The sequence below is a fragment of the Argopecten irradians genome, chromosome 5, assembly GCF_041381155.1.
Source record: "Argopecten irradians isolate NY chromosome 5, Ai_NY, whole genome shotgun sequence".
NCBI lineage: Eukaryota > Metazoa > Mollusca > Bivalvia > Pectinida > Pectinidae > Argopecten > Argopecten irradians.
This window is the reverse complement of record NC_091138.1, coordinates 46,925,434-46,942,949: the sequence shown is the minus strand read 5'-3', so window position 1 is coordinate 46,942,949 and position 17,516 is coordinate 46,925,434. Positions and strand designations below refer to the sequence as shown.

Here is a 17,516-nt window from a genome sequence, read left to right as displayed (position 1 = left end):
TTCATGTTGGTGTATTTTGATAGATCTACTAGTATATATATAATATGCATGCAAGATTCACCGAACAGAAACATCAGATAACAGTAGACAATGTATAATTTGATAATCATAACGTCAGGCCTACATGTACAATGTACATTGTGCATGTATTTATAACATCTCCAGATAATGTTTTTTGCGAGATTTAAAAAATATATACATGTATCAAGCATAATTGTTTTACTTGCTAAAATTATTGCAAGCGAACAGCAGAATACCGTTTAACCCTTAAAAGTTAAATAATGACCATAAAATAGAGTTCTCAACTTAATAGAATTCGAGAAAACCAATTCTAGTTAAACAATATTACTATAGCAAGGAGCCGCGCTCTTGCTTTATATTTTCGATCTTTATTGATTGCGGTAGTTATCTCCCCTTAACTGTCACTCGGGTAAACAAACAAACATGTCTGCATGCTACATATATGACTTGGCCGTTGCCTCTCGGCTGACAATATAGGTAACTCTTGTTAATGTTGTGACATGGACATCCCTAATGCTATTATATTGATACAAATGTGCACATCTGAAATCTTCCGTAATGACACGCGAGAATTAGTAGGATACTGTTGCATAGCCTAACGTAAATGCATCTGTGTACATTATACTACTGTACTGTACATGTATGTATACATTCCGTGTGTATTACATGTACAAATATAGAAACTTGGTAGATGAGACTTTTGGAGACGTACACAATATGTATGTTTACACTGTGACTTGGAGTGTTCAAGGTCTTAAATATAATATAGTTTTATGCTAACTTGATACAATGCCAAATTAAGTCTGCATGAAAACTATTATTGTTAAACCATTATATAAATTCTTTCTCTATTCAAACAATTTCCACTAACTATCAATTTAGTTTTCATTTTCTACATAATTTCTCATTCTTATAGTCAGTATATGTAGTTTATTTAGATATTTTTTCGCATCCAGTATGATGGCAATATCGTACTGAATACAATACTGTACCAGCATTATACAATTTGTTCATGTAAAATGAATGTCTACATACATTAGAAGTTATTGTATGTTTTACAGCATGCTTTTAAAGTACATAATTGTACAAAGTGTAGCACATGTATTTGCAAATGTAAGTACATGTACATATTAAGTATACATTTGTATATAGTTTCTATACAGTACATTTCTATTTGTACCATATTCGACCCACTAAGCACCCAGGACACAAATTGAAAATAATAAGGACTTAAAAGAACTAAATTTGGACTTGCCATGCATTCATAAATTTACTGCAAGCAATCAAATAGAAAAACCTTAAAGTTTTAAAGTTTTTATAGTTTCATTTTTTTTTCTTTTTTTTTTTTTGGCTTCAAAAGGGGAGAGGGGCGCTTATAGGGACGGGGTGCTTATTTGGTCGAATAGAACAATTACCAATATTATCTTTTTATTACAGAGACAACAGGAAGAGATGGCTTCTAAAAGTACCCCATCAAGTAAATACAACTGTCATAAGTATCCATGGTTAATTATATGTTTTTACATCAACAATGCATAGCATAAGGATATTAATTATGTGCAAATTATACAAATAGTATCTTTGGAATCTGCAAATATTCAAGATATTTAAGGAAAATTTGTTGAAAAAAAATCATGAAAAATTCAAAAGAGTAGAGTTAAATAATGTCTGATTGTTTCAAACATTTAAAGGTGTGTGTCAAGGAGCAGTTAGCACTCATGAACTTTTGAACGGTTCAAGGAGAACTTGTGTTCTGAAATAAATATTTACATAGAAAATATATTATTAATTCCAGATTCCAAAAGAGTGCCAGTGAAAAGACATGACTCTTCCTTTGATTTGATTAAGGTATATATACTTTTTGGATTTTTTATTCATCAGATATGTAAGTTCGATAAACACTACATGTAACTCTCGAATATTGTAGTTACTTTTTTTTTTTTTTTTTTTTTTTTTTTAAATTTAAAAAGGGAAAGCAGTATATTAAACATCCATGAAAACTCTAGAAATTAATTTGGTACAAAAATGATGACAAAAAAATGAAAAAAATAGATTCATACAAATTATATAGCATTTACAATAGGTTTAATATTCTTTACTTTTAAAAGATGAAATTGATTGTTTAGGCTTTAGTGACTTGTATATGAAATATCTTATACAATTTTTTTTATCTTATATCATTGCTTATTTTATTGAAATGAAAAAAAAAACCCACATTAACTAAATGTTCAGATCATTAATGATTTTTTTTCTGTCTAGGCAAAATCCCAGAATGGTGTTGTTCCAATACCTAAACCTGTTAATAAGGCAAGAAAGAAGCCAGTCCAGGTCAAGCCAAAGTAAGTCAATGTTCAACCTTTGAACTTGCATATTTAGCATATTTGTCCCAATATAAGTGCCCCATCCCACTTTTCCAGGCCTCAAATTCACTTACCAGTTCTCAAAATATTTGAATACAGCTACACTGAGGTTGACTATATGTGGCTTTGAAGTTGAGCGTTGCAGTCATTTTAATCTTCAAAGGAAGTCTCTGCAGGCCTGTGATTGGTCAGACTTTTTCTCCTGAACTACCTTTTGTTTTGCCATAAAATATTCCAAGGGTGGATATAACAGTAACATTTCCTAATGGATCAAGTATCAAGGTAGTCCGCTAAACCTGCCTATATTATTATTTTTAATTTTTTTGTTGTCTAATATATCGTCTATATATTAGGCAAAATAAAATTAAAAAAAAACAAAACAAAAAAAAACCTAATAATATAGGCTAGTTTAGCGGACTAATATCAAGGTTGTAAGACTTTTCATTTATGCTTAGAGTAGAGTCAAGCCAAAGAAATTGATTTGTAAATGTTATATTACTGTAGCAATATTACTGTCGCAATTAATGTCACAAAAGGGTTAATTATTTTTTTAGAAATGAGTGTGTGTGTATGAAGGAGAGGCGGAGTGAAGATTGGCAAGATACTGTGCCCTAGTTGTGTTGTCAAGCACAACACTTACTCCTTACTCTTACAATATAGCTTGCCAGTCTTTATTTCAAGCTTTGAAATGCACTAAGTTTGGTGTTCTGCATTTGTATATAACAGAGTTAATTGCCCTTGCTAATAGATACTGCCCATGCAGGTAGCTAGTGGTAGTTTATCCATGGTACCATGAGCACAATGTCACCTTTTTCAGGGGAAATGATGTACACTGCACTCACAAAATGATGACATCATCACAATTGATACCTTTCCACAAGGGCAGATAACTCTACAAGATATGCATAGGCAGAATAAGTTCTTTAAGTTTTAAGATTTAAAAATTTGGTAATGTCAAAATCTGACTCAAATCAATTTTTTTCATATAATTTACATAGTTGGAAAAACTTTTGACTTACCGGTAAGTCTGCATTTTTGTTTTGAGAAATCAGGGCCTGAACATAAGCTGTCATCTTCAACAAGATAAAGCTTATTAGTAGAATGCCAGTCTAGGAACTCAGACAATATCAAATTCAAATCTCCTTTATTTTTACCGTGATCTGTTTCATTTTACATGTAATATTAAATCATTAATGTTTTCGACAGGATTGCAGAAAAGACAGAGGTGAATACCAGCAATACAGGTAGGTAGAGTGGGTAGATTTAAGGTTTGTAATGCTCTTTAACGATGAATGATAGCAACTGCCTGTGATTAACTTATCATCAAAATAGATTTTTTTTATAATTAGATTGATTTGGAGGGCTACCTTTACATGTTCTTACTCATTCTAAACAAAACCATGTGATGGTTCATGCCTATAGGAATTTCAGCTAGATTTTGTGGCTGTGTGACTGAGTGTGGCTGAGTGTAGCTGAGTGTTGGTATCTATTTACCGTAATGAAACAACATCGGGGGTGACCTTCTCTTGGATGGGTGACCGCTCCGTTGGTTCAGGCCCCGGCCTTTGCACATTATAACTACAAGGATTCATTATAATGTCCATATTGAAGTAACATCTTAGCAGGTTCACTGTTTAGAAGCTGGTGGCTATCCAAGAAGATATCTAGTCAGATTAATGTTGAAATGTATGATTTGAGAGTTTCATAGGTTTGTTAATGTGTCATATTAACTATGAATTTACAGCTAAAGATGGTTATGACAAGGCGGCGGAGCAGCAATTTGAAAAGATGCTGGAGGGACAACTTGACAACATCCCAAGTATTCCCAGATCTGTCGTCCGTATCTTCCTCAGCTCAACATTCTCAGGTAGTGACCGTTGCATGCAGCGTCGATGACGTCATCAATATTGACGTGCAGACGACGGAACCATGTTCATGTCGTGGTGAAAATGCTACTTTTAGGCTATGATCTCTTTCTTTTTCTTTTGCATATGGGAGAAAAAGAATCATTCCCTACCTATGAGGGTGTGACAATAAAATCACAACCCGAGGGGTAATTCGTGAACGTCCAACCCTTGTGATTTTGTTGTCACACCCTCTAGGTAGGGAAAGATTCTATTAATTCCGGAAGTTCTATTGAAGTATATTTTGTGTTGAATGGTGAGCCATTCATTTCTTCAACTTCTCTGTAGCAGCCACTTCACAAGCCAAATAGTTCACAATATTTCCAACATTTCCTGTCTTGATGAAAATTTTCTGACATTGAAACAGTTGCTTATGCAGTTGTGTTCAGTTTGCCTCTTCTGTTTCAAGATCTGTTATTATTTGAAAAGTAAATACAATGTAATATGCATTTATTGCTCTGGCGGTAGGCACACATGACAATTGGTTTACCAAAGGCATGTCATATTTCTTGAGAGCGTGGCATCTCTCAACCAATTAGCAACTGAAATTCATTGATGATGCATAATTTATTCATTCTTTTTTGCACAATCCTCTTCAGACATGCGAGCAGAGCGAAATGCAATAGTTCGGGAGGCTACACCAAAACTGCGAGACTTTTGTGCGGAACATGACCTTGACTTTCAGATGGTAGACATGAGATGGGGAGTGACAGACGACAGTCAGAATGACCACTCCGTGGAGAAGATTTGTCTGCTAGAGGTGGAAAACTGCCAAAAAATTTCTCTGGGACCTAATTTTGTGGTAGGTAGAACGTAATGTATACATAAGATATTTATATATTAAATCAATGGGAACTGAAATAAGAAAAAAAACTTTCACTGTATATCTGACAGCAAGATTACCAAAATTGTACCTTGTCAATTTACACACAGTACCTTAGTGATCCACTCGTTGACAAAATTGTTGAAGGAATTCACTCTAAGGCAAAATCTATGTTTCAATCCATACATGGCAAATTTCTTGGACTGCTCAAATTTCTTCATCCTTTGTGTGCCTCTGTAATGAGGGTTGTAATACAAACTGCATGATTTTGATAGATAATTTGAATTCATATGCAGGAAATTTTCAAAGTTTACTTCAAGTGGATTAAGCTGTATCCTATAAAATTCAATGCAATGTGTGTCTTTCAGCTAATAAAAGGTTCCCGATATGGCTTCCGCCCAATCCCTTCTGAGTTATCATCTGAAGACTTCATACTCTTGTCCAGTTACACGACCGACCCTGAACATACAAAACTTCTACACACCTGGTACAAGAGGGACGACAATAGTAAACCCCCACAGTATGTACTACAGGTGAGTGTACTGTACATATACCCCAACCCTAATCCCCAAGTCACCCCCACCCCCCACAGTATGTACTACAGGTGAGTGTAAAGTTCATGTACCACCTCATCCCCCTCCCCCCCCCCCCCCCAAAGTATGTACTACAGGTGAGTGTGCAGTAAATATACCCCAATCCTAACCCCCAAGTCACCCCCACCCCCCACAGTATGTACTACAGGTGAGTGTAAAATTCATGTACCACCTCATCCCCCTCCCCCCCCCCCCCCCAAAGTATGTACTACAGGTGAGTGTGCAGTAAATATACCCCAATCCTAACCCCCAAGTCACCCCCACCCCCCACAGTATGTACTACAGGTAAGTGTAAAATTCATGTACCACCTCATCCCCCTCCCCCCCCCAAAGTATGTACTACAGGTGAGTGTGCAGTAAATATACCCCAATCCTAACCCCCCAAGTCACCCCCACCCCTCACAGTATGTACTACAGGTAAGTGTAAAATTCATGTACCACCTCATCCCCCTCCCCCCCAAAGTATGTACTACAGTTGTGTGTGCAGTACATATACCCCAACCCCAACCCCCAAGTCAACCCCCCCCCCTCAGTATGTACTACAGGTGAGTGTACAGTACAACCCAACCCTAACCTCCATCCCTACAGAATGTACCCAACCCCACCCCCACAGTACCATAGTATGTACTACAGGTAAGTGTGCAGTGCATATACCCCACCCCCATAATATGTACTACAGGTTAATATACAGGACATAAAAGAATAACTCATTCACCCCTGAAGACACATTTAGACTGTTCTAAAACAAAGATTAGACCAGTCCATTATGAAATTTCAGGGATGATGATTTAATTAACAAAATTAATATCAAACGTAAAACGGCCCTGGAATGTCAATGAAAATATACATTTGCTTGAACTACAACTGTACCAAAAAGTAAAGCATTTTTTCTGTTCAACTTTATTTAGTATGATTTCTTAAAGGGAAAATTTAGTCTAAGTGTACATTAAAATGTGTACATATTTCAGAAACAAACCAGTTCTAATAGAATTTAGATTAATTGATTTTACCGTAATATGCCAGAAAAGCCCACTGCAGTGAAATGTATATGAAATGTTCAAATTCGCTTACTGTCCACCCTTACACAAAATGGTCGGGTCATTTGTATGCCGAAACCTGACCCTTGCCAGTGTAGTTAAGTACTTTTTGTCTAGAACTACTCAAATCGCTCTAACCGTAGTGTGTTTACCTTATTAGATGCATGTTCATCAATTCCTCAATGGTTATGTATTGCATTTGTTTAACGTACATGACTTTGGCTCGGGTATATACATGTTGTTCCTGCTTAATCGTATTGATCAACGATTTGCAATTTCAATGGTATCAATCAAAATACTTTACAATGTCGTGGAATTTGTCGATATTTCTTGTTATATATATTTCATAAGGAATGTAGAACAATACACTTATGTCACTTTTTTCTACGCTGTTATGTAACAGAATTACCCTTATTGAATTGTCCCTTTAATTATGAGTACCGGTGACCATGATTATGATGAAAAAGTACATAGAAAAATGACACCTTGCAAACTTCTGACCTTTGAACACTCCTTTTTGGTGAGATTTCATCTTTGGCATCTCTAGAACTTCAGCACCCTCAGTGCACTGTTGATTAAATAATGTAGGTATATCAGCAACTTTAGTGAGAGTTTTACTTGAAACCATGAAAATATTGACATTTTCTTTTGGATTTCCAAAATGAATACATGTGTTAATTGTTTTTATCATCATTACAGAATATCAGATCTAAGTTTACATTTTTTGGTGATTATTCACCGGGATGTGAGGAGAAACGGGCCAAAGATGCAGAAAATTGGCAGCAGACATTCCAACAGCTACAGTTTATCCTCAGACGGGCCGCCAAATCTGCTTCAGAGGCTGGGAAGATGTCTCCTGCAGCCCTCCACGGATACTACCAGTCAGGTGAGAGCAGCTGACTATGACAGGATCACTGACAGTATCCATGTTCATGTTGAAATTTACAATGACTTACTATTTTATTTTATAAAAAATTAAATCTAATACTATCAGTTTTTCTGGTACAAATTTAACTAATTGTCTTTATACAGTCAAGTAATTTTGTTTATTAATAATCAAAGAGATTTTCAGACAAGATTAAAAACATTTTAATTTCCTGTTTCAGTTTCATCTTGATCTGCTTCTGTTACTCTATTTTCTTGGGTCCATTAAGTATATACATTAAGTAATTTTGTCAATTGTTTTTTTTTTACCCATAATCATATTTTGATATTTTATATGCATAAAATATTGATGAATATATTAAAATATACCTTTACTTTAAAATTGACAAAGGACAAAAGGCACCACTCTATCTACCTCTGTGGACTACACCTGCCATCTCTAATAAACTGTTTTATTTTGGCTTTGTTTCAGTGACAGAGACTGAGATAAAGAAAGGCTTACTAGATGTTGTGGATCCAGTCGCCCACACCGTCGTGTACTCCCGAACATTTACCGGGCTCAACAACGAGTCTCTGACAGACAAAGATATCAAACGATACATTGAGATTAAAGACAACAATGGCAAGGTTTGTGCTTATGTATTTGATGTCTTGAATATTAAATCTAAAAACATTGCTACTCCACTGAAGAAATGGTTATTCTTATCTTTTTAAAACAGAAAAAGACAGATTAGTATTTTTTCTTGAGGAACAAAAATAACTCACTTCACCCAATGTACCATTATTGAAAAATTTCATCTTTTTATTTTACTGCAGAATAAAAGCATTTAAATTGAATGCATCTCGAAACCAATCTATGGCACTTCTGCCCTATATAGAATGAGGCACAGATTGTGCAGACAACAAAAGTTTGATGATTTGCAATTTTTATGAAAACCAATTGCTCTCATTATTTCCAATGAAATGTGTCTATTCTAAAAAGGTTTACCTATTGGAGGTATTCAAGTATGACAAGAATATTTCTATAAACTTTGCAGAAATTCACCATCTGCAATCTCAATGGATTCTGCAAAAGAGACAAATTGCTATAAACCAACTTATTTCCATGTAAAATTGATGTTTATGAATCTGACTGGCCATTAAAATCTCAAAAATCATTCCTTCCAAAAATACATCCAGCACAGATACAATAAAACCATATGAGTCTAAATTGCAAACTGAAATTATTGTGAAAATGTCATGAGGCATGGAAAGTGGAAACGTAAAATAGTTGCTGCAAAAAATAAGTCTGTAATATTCATTGATTTGAAGTTGTTGGTTAGTATGAAAAATCAATATTTTCTTTGTAGCTTGAAGTTGACTCTAAGATCGCTAGCCTGCAGAATGACCTGTTCAATAAAGTTAAGAAGAAACTGAAAGGCTTAAACCGACGTGAGTACGGCACACCCTGGGTATCTGGTGGTATCGATCCAAGCTCGAATCAGCACCACGCCAAGTACATCGAGCAGTTCTGGAACGACTTCCTGTCTGATATGAAGGAACTGATTAAGGATGGGATGTACGACTACCTACCAAATATCCGCTGGTCCGAATGGTACACAGATTATGCCGAGCTGATCCATCATCTACAGTTCTGTAACACCAAGTGTGAGACATTCTGTGGACAGGACGATGTTCTAGAGAATGTGAAATCTTACATTCTTACTGACACATCACGCAAGCCACTGGTTCTGCATGCTCCCTCAGGGGCAGGAAAGACATCCATCATGGCCATGATCATGAAAAATCTGTCAACCTGGTTCAAGATGAAGAAACATGTTGCAGTCATCCGCTTTATCGGCACAAGCCCTTTAAGTACCAACATATATAATGTTTTGTTTGGTGTCTGTGCACAACTGGCTGATATTGCCAATATTATAATGGATCCAGGCACTTATAAGACCATGAAAAATTTGTTGGAGTTTCTGCCAAGATTTCTAAGGCGGGCTGCCAATGCCATCAAAGCTCCTATTGTCATTATCCTTGATTCATTGGACCAACTGACGCCAGATTACAATGCCTATTCCTTGGCATGGTTACCTACAGTTTTGCCAGCCAATATGAAGCTGATTCTGTCCACATTACCAGAAGAACATGGGATACTGAACAATTTGAGAAATATCCTCCCAAATGACAAATGCTACATTCCAGTTCCAGAACTTTCCTTGAAAACAGGAACGGCAATCGTAAGTAAATATCTAGGTCAGAGAAAACGAGCATTGACCGACAGCCAGCTTAAATATCTAATGTCCCTCTTCACCAAGAGACCAGGACCACTCTATCTTAAGTTGCTGTTAGACGAAGCAGCCAAGTGGAAGTCGTACACATCTGAGCAGGAGCACGTTCTGGCTGACACCGTGCAAAGTGCTATCTCACACTTGTTTCAAAACATGGAAACAAAGTTTGGGAAGGTGTTGACCAACCATGCTCTTGGGTACATCACAATTGCCCTGAACGGTGCCTCTGAAACAGAAATTGAAGACGTCCTCTCCTGTGATGACGAAGCTCTTAACGACGTGTACCGGTACCACGATCCTCCAGTAGAGGGCATAGTTCGTATACCACCAGTCATTTGGGCTCGTCTTCGCTACGATCTCAAGGAATACCTTGTTGAGAGACGGTCCCACAACAAGTATACATTGAACTGGTATCACCGACAATTCACAGCAGTAGGACGTGCCTTATACACACAAGGAAAGGATGGTCAGAAACTCCATAAGAATTTCTCCGAAATTTTCATGTTCCATTCTGTCAAACGGAACATACCACTTCAGTGGAGGAAAAAGACAATACCAAACGCTGATCGACAGATCACACCACAGGCTATGGTGAGCAAGAACGTCAGAATGCTTTCTTGTCTACCATACTATATCAATAATGCTGAAGAGATGCTCTCATCAGACCTTGCCAAAGAAAGGTGCTTCTGCAATTTTCACTTTCTGAAAGCTAAAATCGCAGCTTTTCCTTTAGCTATACTGCTTGATGACCTCGCATTATTTGCGGCAAGAACTGATGATAAAGAGGTTCAGAAGCTCAAGTATTTCTTTTCTACCTGCAAAGTAGAGGATCTCAGCAACGCGGAAAAAATTGCCATCAGTCTGCTATCCAAAATATCTCGGGTAGAAGGGGAAACGCATCTAGATAGATTGTTGACTGTTGCAAGGGAACATCTAGAATCGCAAAGAAAGCCTTTGCTGATTCCGAAATATGCGTGTATGGCTCTTGGTACCGATACATCAAATGCAATGAAAGACTCGATCAAGGGATGTGAAGACATCATAGCGATCGGTGGGGATTCAGTCCTGTTACGGGTAAGTGGTAAGGAATCGGACAAAGAGACGAATGGTGTATATGTAGTGTATAACACCATTACTGAAGATCAGCAACAGGTATGTCTCCCCGAAATGTTCAGCAAAGGATTGGTACCATGTTTAGACCGAACAGGAAAGACTGTTTATTACCTCAACAACGGACAAATAAACATGGAGAATCTATCGAAGAAAGTCACAATTAGTAAGAAATTGATAGACTTATCCTCTGACTTGTCGGCAGAGAGTAAACATGTCATGTCGACCTTAGACACCGACTCTTCGTACATGGCTATCCTATTTGAAAATAGAACCATTCTACTGATCGACCTCAATTCTATGACGCTATTGAGATTGATACGATTGTCAGAGGAAGTAGGTGTCATTACCAATTTGATGTGCACTGTCTGGGATAGCCCAGCTGTCATTGTCACAGGCGAATATGGAGGGACAAAAAAAGCAAAGAACGGCAACGGATTCCTGCAAATTTTCCCAGCCTCAGAAGAATCCAAAGATACGTTGATGAAAATACCTTTCTCATTCACAGATGGATTGGTATGCTTTGGCATATCGGAGGACTATCTTGTTGGGCTATCCAATACTGAAATGGCATGTAAACTGACGGCAATAAAACTAGGTGAGTTCACTGTTGTAAATGAGCTATCTTTACCGGATGTCATGACTCAGGTATCTGTTGCCAGGAAACAGCCACTAGCGGCGGTCCTGTCACAAAAGGGCGTGGTCACTGTACTGAACTGGGAAAAAGGGACAATCCTACATGATATGTCTACGAACAAACCAGTATCCGGATTGTGCGTTAACTGGTCAAACGGAGTAGCAATGCTTGGAGACTCCCAGGGACAAATTAGTTTGCATAACATACAAACATGCGAACACTTTGGAACATTTTCTGCCGCTCATGAATCTGGCATTCATCGACTTTTTTGCTTGGACGATAATCTTATATCCCTTTGCACCAACAAGGTATTAGCAACATGGTCCATACCTGCGCTATTACAAAATGCTGCTCAGTCTCAAAACCAAGGAAGTGATGTCAGTGGCATACTGGGTCAAACCAATGTGGCTGGTGTTGCCATCAGTCTTGATAGTCAAGAACTTGTTGTGGCTTCAAGGGACAATATTCTAAGCATCTGGTCCCTCATTGATATGTCTTTAAAATCCAAAGTGGACATTGGAGTTAGAGGAGATAAGATCCAATTTATATCAAATGAAAGCTGTGTGGCTTTAGATAAAACCAGCAGGAATATCAAAATATTTAAACCAACAAATGGGAAAAGTTCAGTTGCCTGTGACCTTCCGAAATGTGTTTTTGATTTTACTGTTAGCAAAGACCGCTCACTCATGTGCATTCTTTGTCAGAAAGAAAAGGGACTCATGGTTGACGTCATGGACCTCAAAATCGGACAGTCGAGGAAGACCTTCTACCTTAAAAGTGTTCCCGAATACGAGACCATTGACATCAGTCTTAGTGCGAACAGTAGATATATTTTGTTTCGCATCAAAGTCACGGATGAATACTACAAAGATGTAGAGGCATCGTGGAAGAAGGAAGAATCGTTATTCTACAGCAAACCCCGCCGCCACCGATTTAGCGCCGTAGATCTTACCCAGGCCACAGGCGGACTGGTCCATTGTATGAGATCTGTATCCAAGTATGCACAACTGGGAGAAGCCATTGAAGCATTTCAGGGCAACGTTGCTATGATTACAACTCGGCGTTGGGTGCTGTTTTGGGATATCCCAACTGGCAAATGTGACAAGAAGATCAGTAAAGTGGAAAGGAAGGGAATGGTTACCCGTCCGGAATGGCTGGCACAAGATGTCAACAGCACACCGATAACTCTGGTCATCAGCAGTAACGGAAAGCATCTGGCTTTAGGATTAGAGGAAGGCTATGTGTTCTTATTCAGCACCGAGACGGGGCAACCAATCACGAAAAAGTCATCGTGTTCAAAACATGCTACGTCGGTAAGTAGAAAACACATGTTTTGTGATATATTTTCGGTTTTTGTTTCATGTTGTACTGGTTTTGTATCCTTGCATTTTAAATTTTTGAAGTCATAATCTAGGTATTTCTAAATCGACGGCAATCTGACTTCAAAGTCTTTTTAAGAAAGTTGCATATTGTTGAAACACTTCTTTCTTCTTGGATGAAAATATAAGGACTTACAGTTTGGGTTTGATTTTAAGAGATTTTGTCAGTATTTTCGTCATGTGCTCGTAATGTATGTTAGTGTTATGATTTTCTTTTCACACTTGGAGTTAACCTAATTTCTTGCTTTGATAGGTCATACTGACATTATTCTCACCGGATAGTGAATGGGTGGCTTCAGCATGTCGCAACAACACAATCAAGATTTGGGAGGTCTGCACTGGGAAGGAAGTGTTCAGTATTAAAGCCAAACATGAAGTTACCAGCATGTGCTTTAGTGCCGATTCTCGGACCCTGGTGGTTTCCATTGGAACTGAGGTCACTAGGATACTGGCTTATACATTCCATACCGGTCGCTAATCACACAGACTCTCAGGGAACCAACACTGCTATCGACGTGATCATTGTTACTATGGATACTACCAGTGCTCTTTGAATTTTTCATGAAGTACCACTACCTACCATGGATTCTTGGACTTTAAACATGTAATTACTAAGTTACGTCAGAATTTCATATGTTACCATGGTAGGTAAATGTATTGCATGTAAAAATACCGATGAAAATGCATGTGAAGATGTTTATTAGTAGTTTCCCCTTGGTCATTGTAACTGTTATAAGTGTTGTGGTCACATTACACTCATAAAACCAATACCATGAAGATAGATGAAAGAAATGCAATGTCCGTTGTTAGTACAGGTCTAAAGAATTAAAGTTACAATTGAAAATATTTATGTAAGGTGTTGCTATCCTTAGTGTTTTTTTAGCAAATAGTTCCACGTAAGAATGATGATCTGAACATTTCGGCTGATGTCTGCACACTGTAAATAAGATTCTTCTTAATCTACCAGCACACAATGTGAAGCTTATCATTCTAGTAGTTTAGTTATGTAGAACATATAATATTCGTGAGTACTTTTTTCCGTGGTTTAGATATTATTTCGTGGATAGACATATTCGTGGTTAGCTGATGGTTCATGTTCTGCAGCAGCCATGGAAACAACGGTAGCTATTACACAACGGATATTTTATGTATTTACAGTAGTATAAATGCAAAACAGTTATATTTTGTGTTTGCGGAACCACAATCAACTACATTGCAATTATTTTGTTACCTTTGTAACAGTTTTCGTATATTATAAACATGTTATTATTGTCTGATATCAATATTTGTTCATTTGAGAAAAAATAATATCCGCATTGCCATACTCAAACCTTTATGATTTTTGTGATTTATTCAAAAGTTTATAATTTTTATTTACACTGTATTGTATAGTCAAATATTCGCGGGATTTTAATTTCACTAAATTATCGGATTCATACAAATTCTCGAAATTTAACACCCTTGTGAAACTTTACATAAAGCATAGTTTTTCATTTCAAACGGTCAGTAAATGACCCTTTCGAAGGCCTCGCAATAATTTCGTAAATAATTCCTGCAAAATTTGACACAGAGGCATATGTAAGCATTAGATAATTAAATACCCTACAAGTAATAGATGTCTGATTTCTTTTTTTATCGGATATTGACAAATATTGGCCTATGGCTAGCTAACAAGTACTTGTGTTTTAACTAGAAATAGGGACACCTACAATGCACATATAATTTTTTTCCTGGGAATAGAAAAAAAACAAACTTTCATGTAATTTACTGAACGAAAATCTACTTAACAATAATCTTTAAAATTCGTTTTGCCCGTGGATTTATGCAAGAAAGCACTCGTAACATTATGTTGGTATCAGACAACAATACTGATCTGAAATATTTATAAAATAAAACATTCTACATAACTCAGATATTCTAGGTGGATTTTTCCAGGAAAACCGAAAAGCCGGCAGTTAGCTACCCTGACTGTCAATGCATGTGTCAGTATATCTACATACCGTATCCGACTTCTTCTCTGATCATTCTTCAAATCAACTATAGTACACATTACTCATTGGTTCTTCAAACTTAAGTCGTATAACAAAGTACAAACACCAGAATTCAAATAACGATAATCTTGACCCAAACCAAAAAAAAAAATGTCTCATTATTTCATTACATCAAGTCAAACCAAGAACATAAAGCGATCAGTACCTTAAATTTTCCAATTTCCAATTTCTGTGAAAATTTGAAAGTGCTTTTGAACTAGTACCTTAAATTTTCCAATTTCTCTTCGGATCAATTGATGATGATTAATCTGCCAATGCATCATGTAAACAACATTTTCAATTCCATCAGATGATGATAAAAGCATCATGTAAACCAATCTTCATTCGCGGCAACTAAATTTCGTGTTTTTATTTTCGAATCAAAATTATTTTTAACGGATTTGATAAAGTGAATTTGAATATCTTTCGATATCATTTAAAAATAAAAAGTATTTTGCGACGATAAACTGCCATGAATTGACATTGATCGCAAAAATCGCGAAAGTAAATCTCACGCGAAAAGAATTTGGTTTACAGTAACTTCTCCTGTTTTATTAAGCTTTAAAACCGGAACGATACAACCCTATACAAGACATGTTATAAACAAAATTAATATTTATGAATATTTTTCATAAACTTACTGAATGGCCTTTGGAAGGCAATAATTGTATTACTGTAAATTTGATTTTCCGTAGATTTGGTTTTTGTACATATTATTATTTTCATAAATTCGAGTTCAAATGTAAGTTCAATTATGACCTATTGCCAATTTAAGATCAATTACAGCCTAGTGTTTAATAACATTTGAAGAAATCTCAAGATGGTGGGCTAAAAACTACAACATGCATGTATGGATAATGTTTCAAAATTAATTAAATTACACACACTAATATTTCAATGAATCAATAAAACATTGTTCAAGAAAAATACACGGATCATAGGGCGAAACCTCTATCGGGCGTAATATTAGTTAATTAATGATGCGATTTGGAGCTAATGTACCAAAATAGAAAATGAAAAACATTTCAAGGCGAACCTCCTCCGAACATAATGTTAGGCAATTAATGATGCGATTTGGAGCTAATGTGACAAATTAAAAAAATAAACAAGAGATCCCAGAAGGATCTTGGCGCCCACCAAAGAATGATCTATGTCTGACAAACATAAAGAGGGATCTTTTCTCTGCTTTTCAAACTTTTCCTACAGCTGGACATATTACTACATATGAAATTTGATAAAGATCCTTTGAGTACTTTCTGAGTAACAAACTTCAATTATCAAAATCCTAGATGGCTACCTGTCGGCCATCTTTTTGACTGATCAGTCCGAAAATGCAATATGCACAAATAAGGTCCTAAGGGAACTTACATATAAAATTTGAGACAGATCACTTCAGTACTTTCTTAGCAATAGTGGTAACAAACTTCAACTATCAAAATCTAAGATGGCGGCCTATCGGCCATCTTGTTCATCAATCGGTCCCAAAATACAATATGCACAACTAGACCCCTAGGGGAACGTGCAAATGCAATTTGATTCTCCTGCAAATGCAATTTGAGACAGATCCCTTCAGTACTTTCTGAGAAATAGCGGTAATAAACTTCAATTGTCAAAATCCAAGATGGGGTCCTGTCGGCCATCTTGTTCACTGATCGGTACCAAAGTGCAATATGCAAAACCAGGGACCTAGGGGAACCAGCAGATGAAATTTGAGACAGTATCCTTCAGTACTTCCTGAGAAATAGTGGTAACAAGCTTCAACTATCAAAATCCAAGATGGCGGCCTGTCGGCCATCTTGTTCATCGATCGGTCCGAAAATGCGATATGCACAACTAGAACCTAGGGGAACCAGCACATGCAATTTGAGACAGATCCCTTCAGTACTTTCTGAGAAATAGCGGTAACAAACTTCATTGTCAAAATCCAAGATGGCTTCCTGTCGGCCATCTTGTTAACCGATCGGTACCAAAATGCAAAATGCATAACCAGGGACCTAGGGGACCTTGCACATGAAATTTGAGACAGATTCCTTCAGTACTTTTTTAAAATAGTGGTAACAAACTTCAATTGTCAAAATCCAAGATGGCTTCCTGTCGGCCATCTTGTTGACTGGTTTGTCCCAAAATGCAATATGCACAAGTAGACACCAAGGGGAACCTACTTGTAAAATTTGAGAGAGCTCCCTTCAAAACTTTCTGAGAAATAGCGATAACAAACTTTAAATATCAAAATCTAAGATGGCTCCCTGGCGGCCATTTTGTTGACCAATTGGTCCCAAAATGCAATATGCACAACTTGACCCCTTGAGGAACCTACATGTAAAATTTGAGAGAGATCCTTTGAGGACTTTCTGAGAAATAGCGGTAACAAACGTTAACTACCAAAATCCAAGATGGCTGCCTGTTGGCCATTTTGTCGACCGATTAGTCCCAAAATGCAATATGCACAACTAGACCCCGT

At 36.8% G+C, this 17,516-nt stretch overlaps 1 protein-coding gene across 1 annotated transcript; it reads left to right on the top strand.

Moving 5' to 3' along the window:
- The first annotated feature begins 432 nt into the window (after positions 1-432).
- Positions 433-14,637, top strand: LOC138324059 (protein qui-1-like). Its single transcript, XM_069269071.1, has 12 exons — positions 433-498; positions 1,459-1,498; positions 1,817-1,869; positions 2,281-2,360; positions 3,588-3,625; positions 4,126-4,248; positions 4,885-5,087; positions 5,477-5,641; positions 7,438-7,624; positions 8,096-8,250; positions 8,973-12,959; positions 13,279-14,637. The coding sequence occupies exons 2-12, from the start codon at positions 1,474-1,476 to the stop codon at positions 13,501-13,503; spliced, it is 5,241 nt and encodes a 1,746-aa protein (XP_069125172.1). The 5' UTR covers positions 433-498; positions 1,459-1,473; the 3' UTR covers positions 13,504-14,637.
- Positions 14,638-17,516: the final 2,879 nt, after the last annotated feature.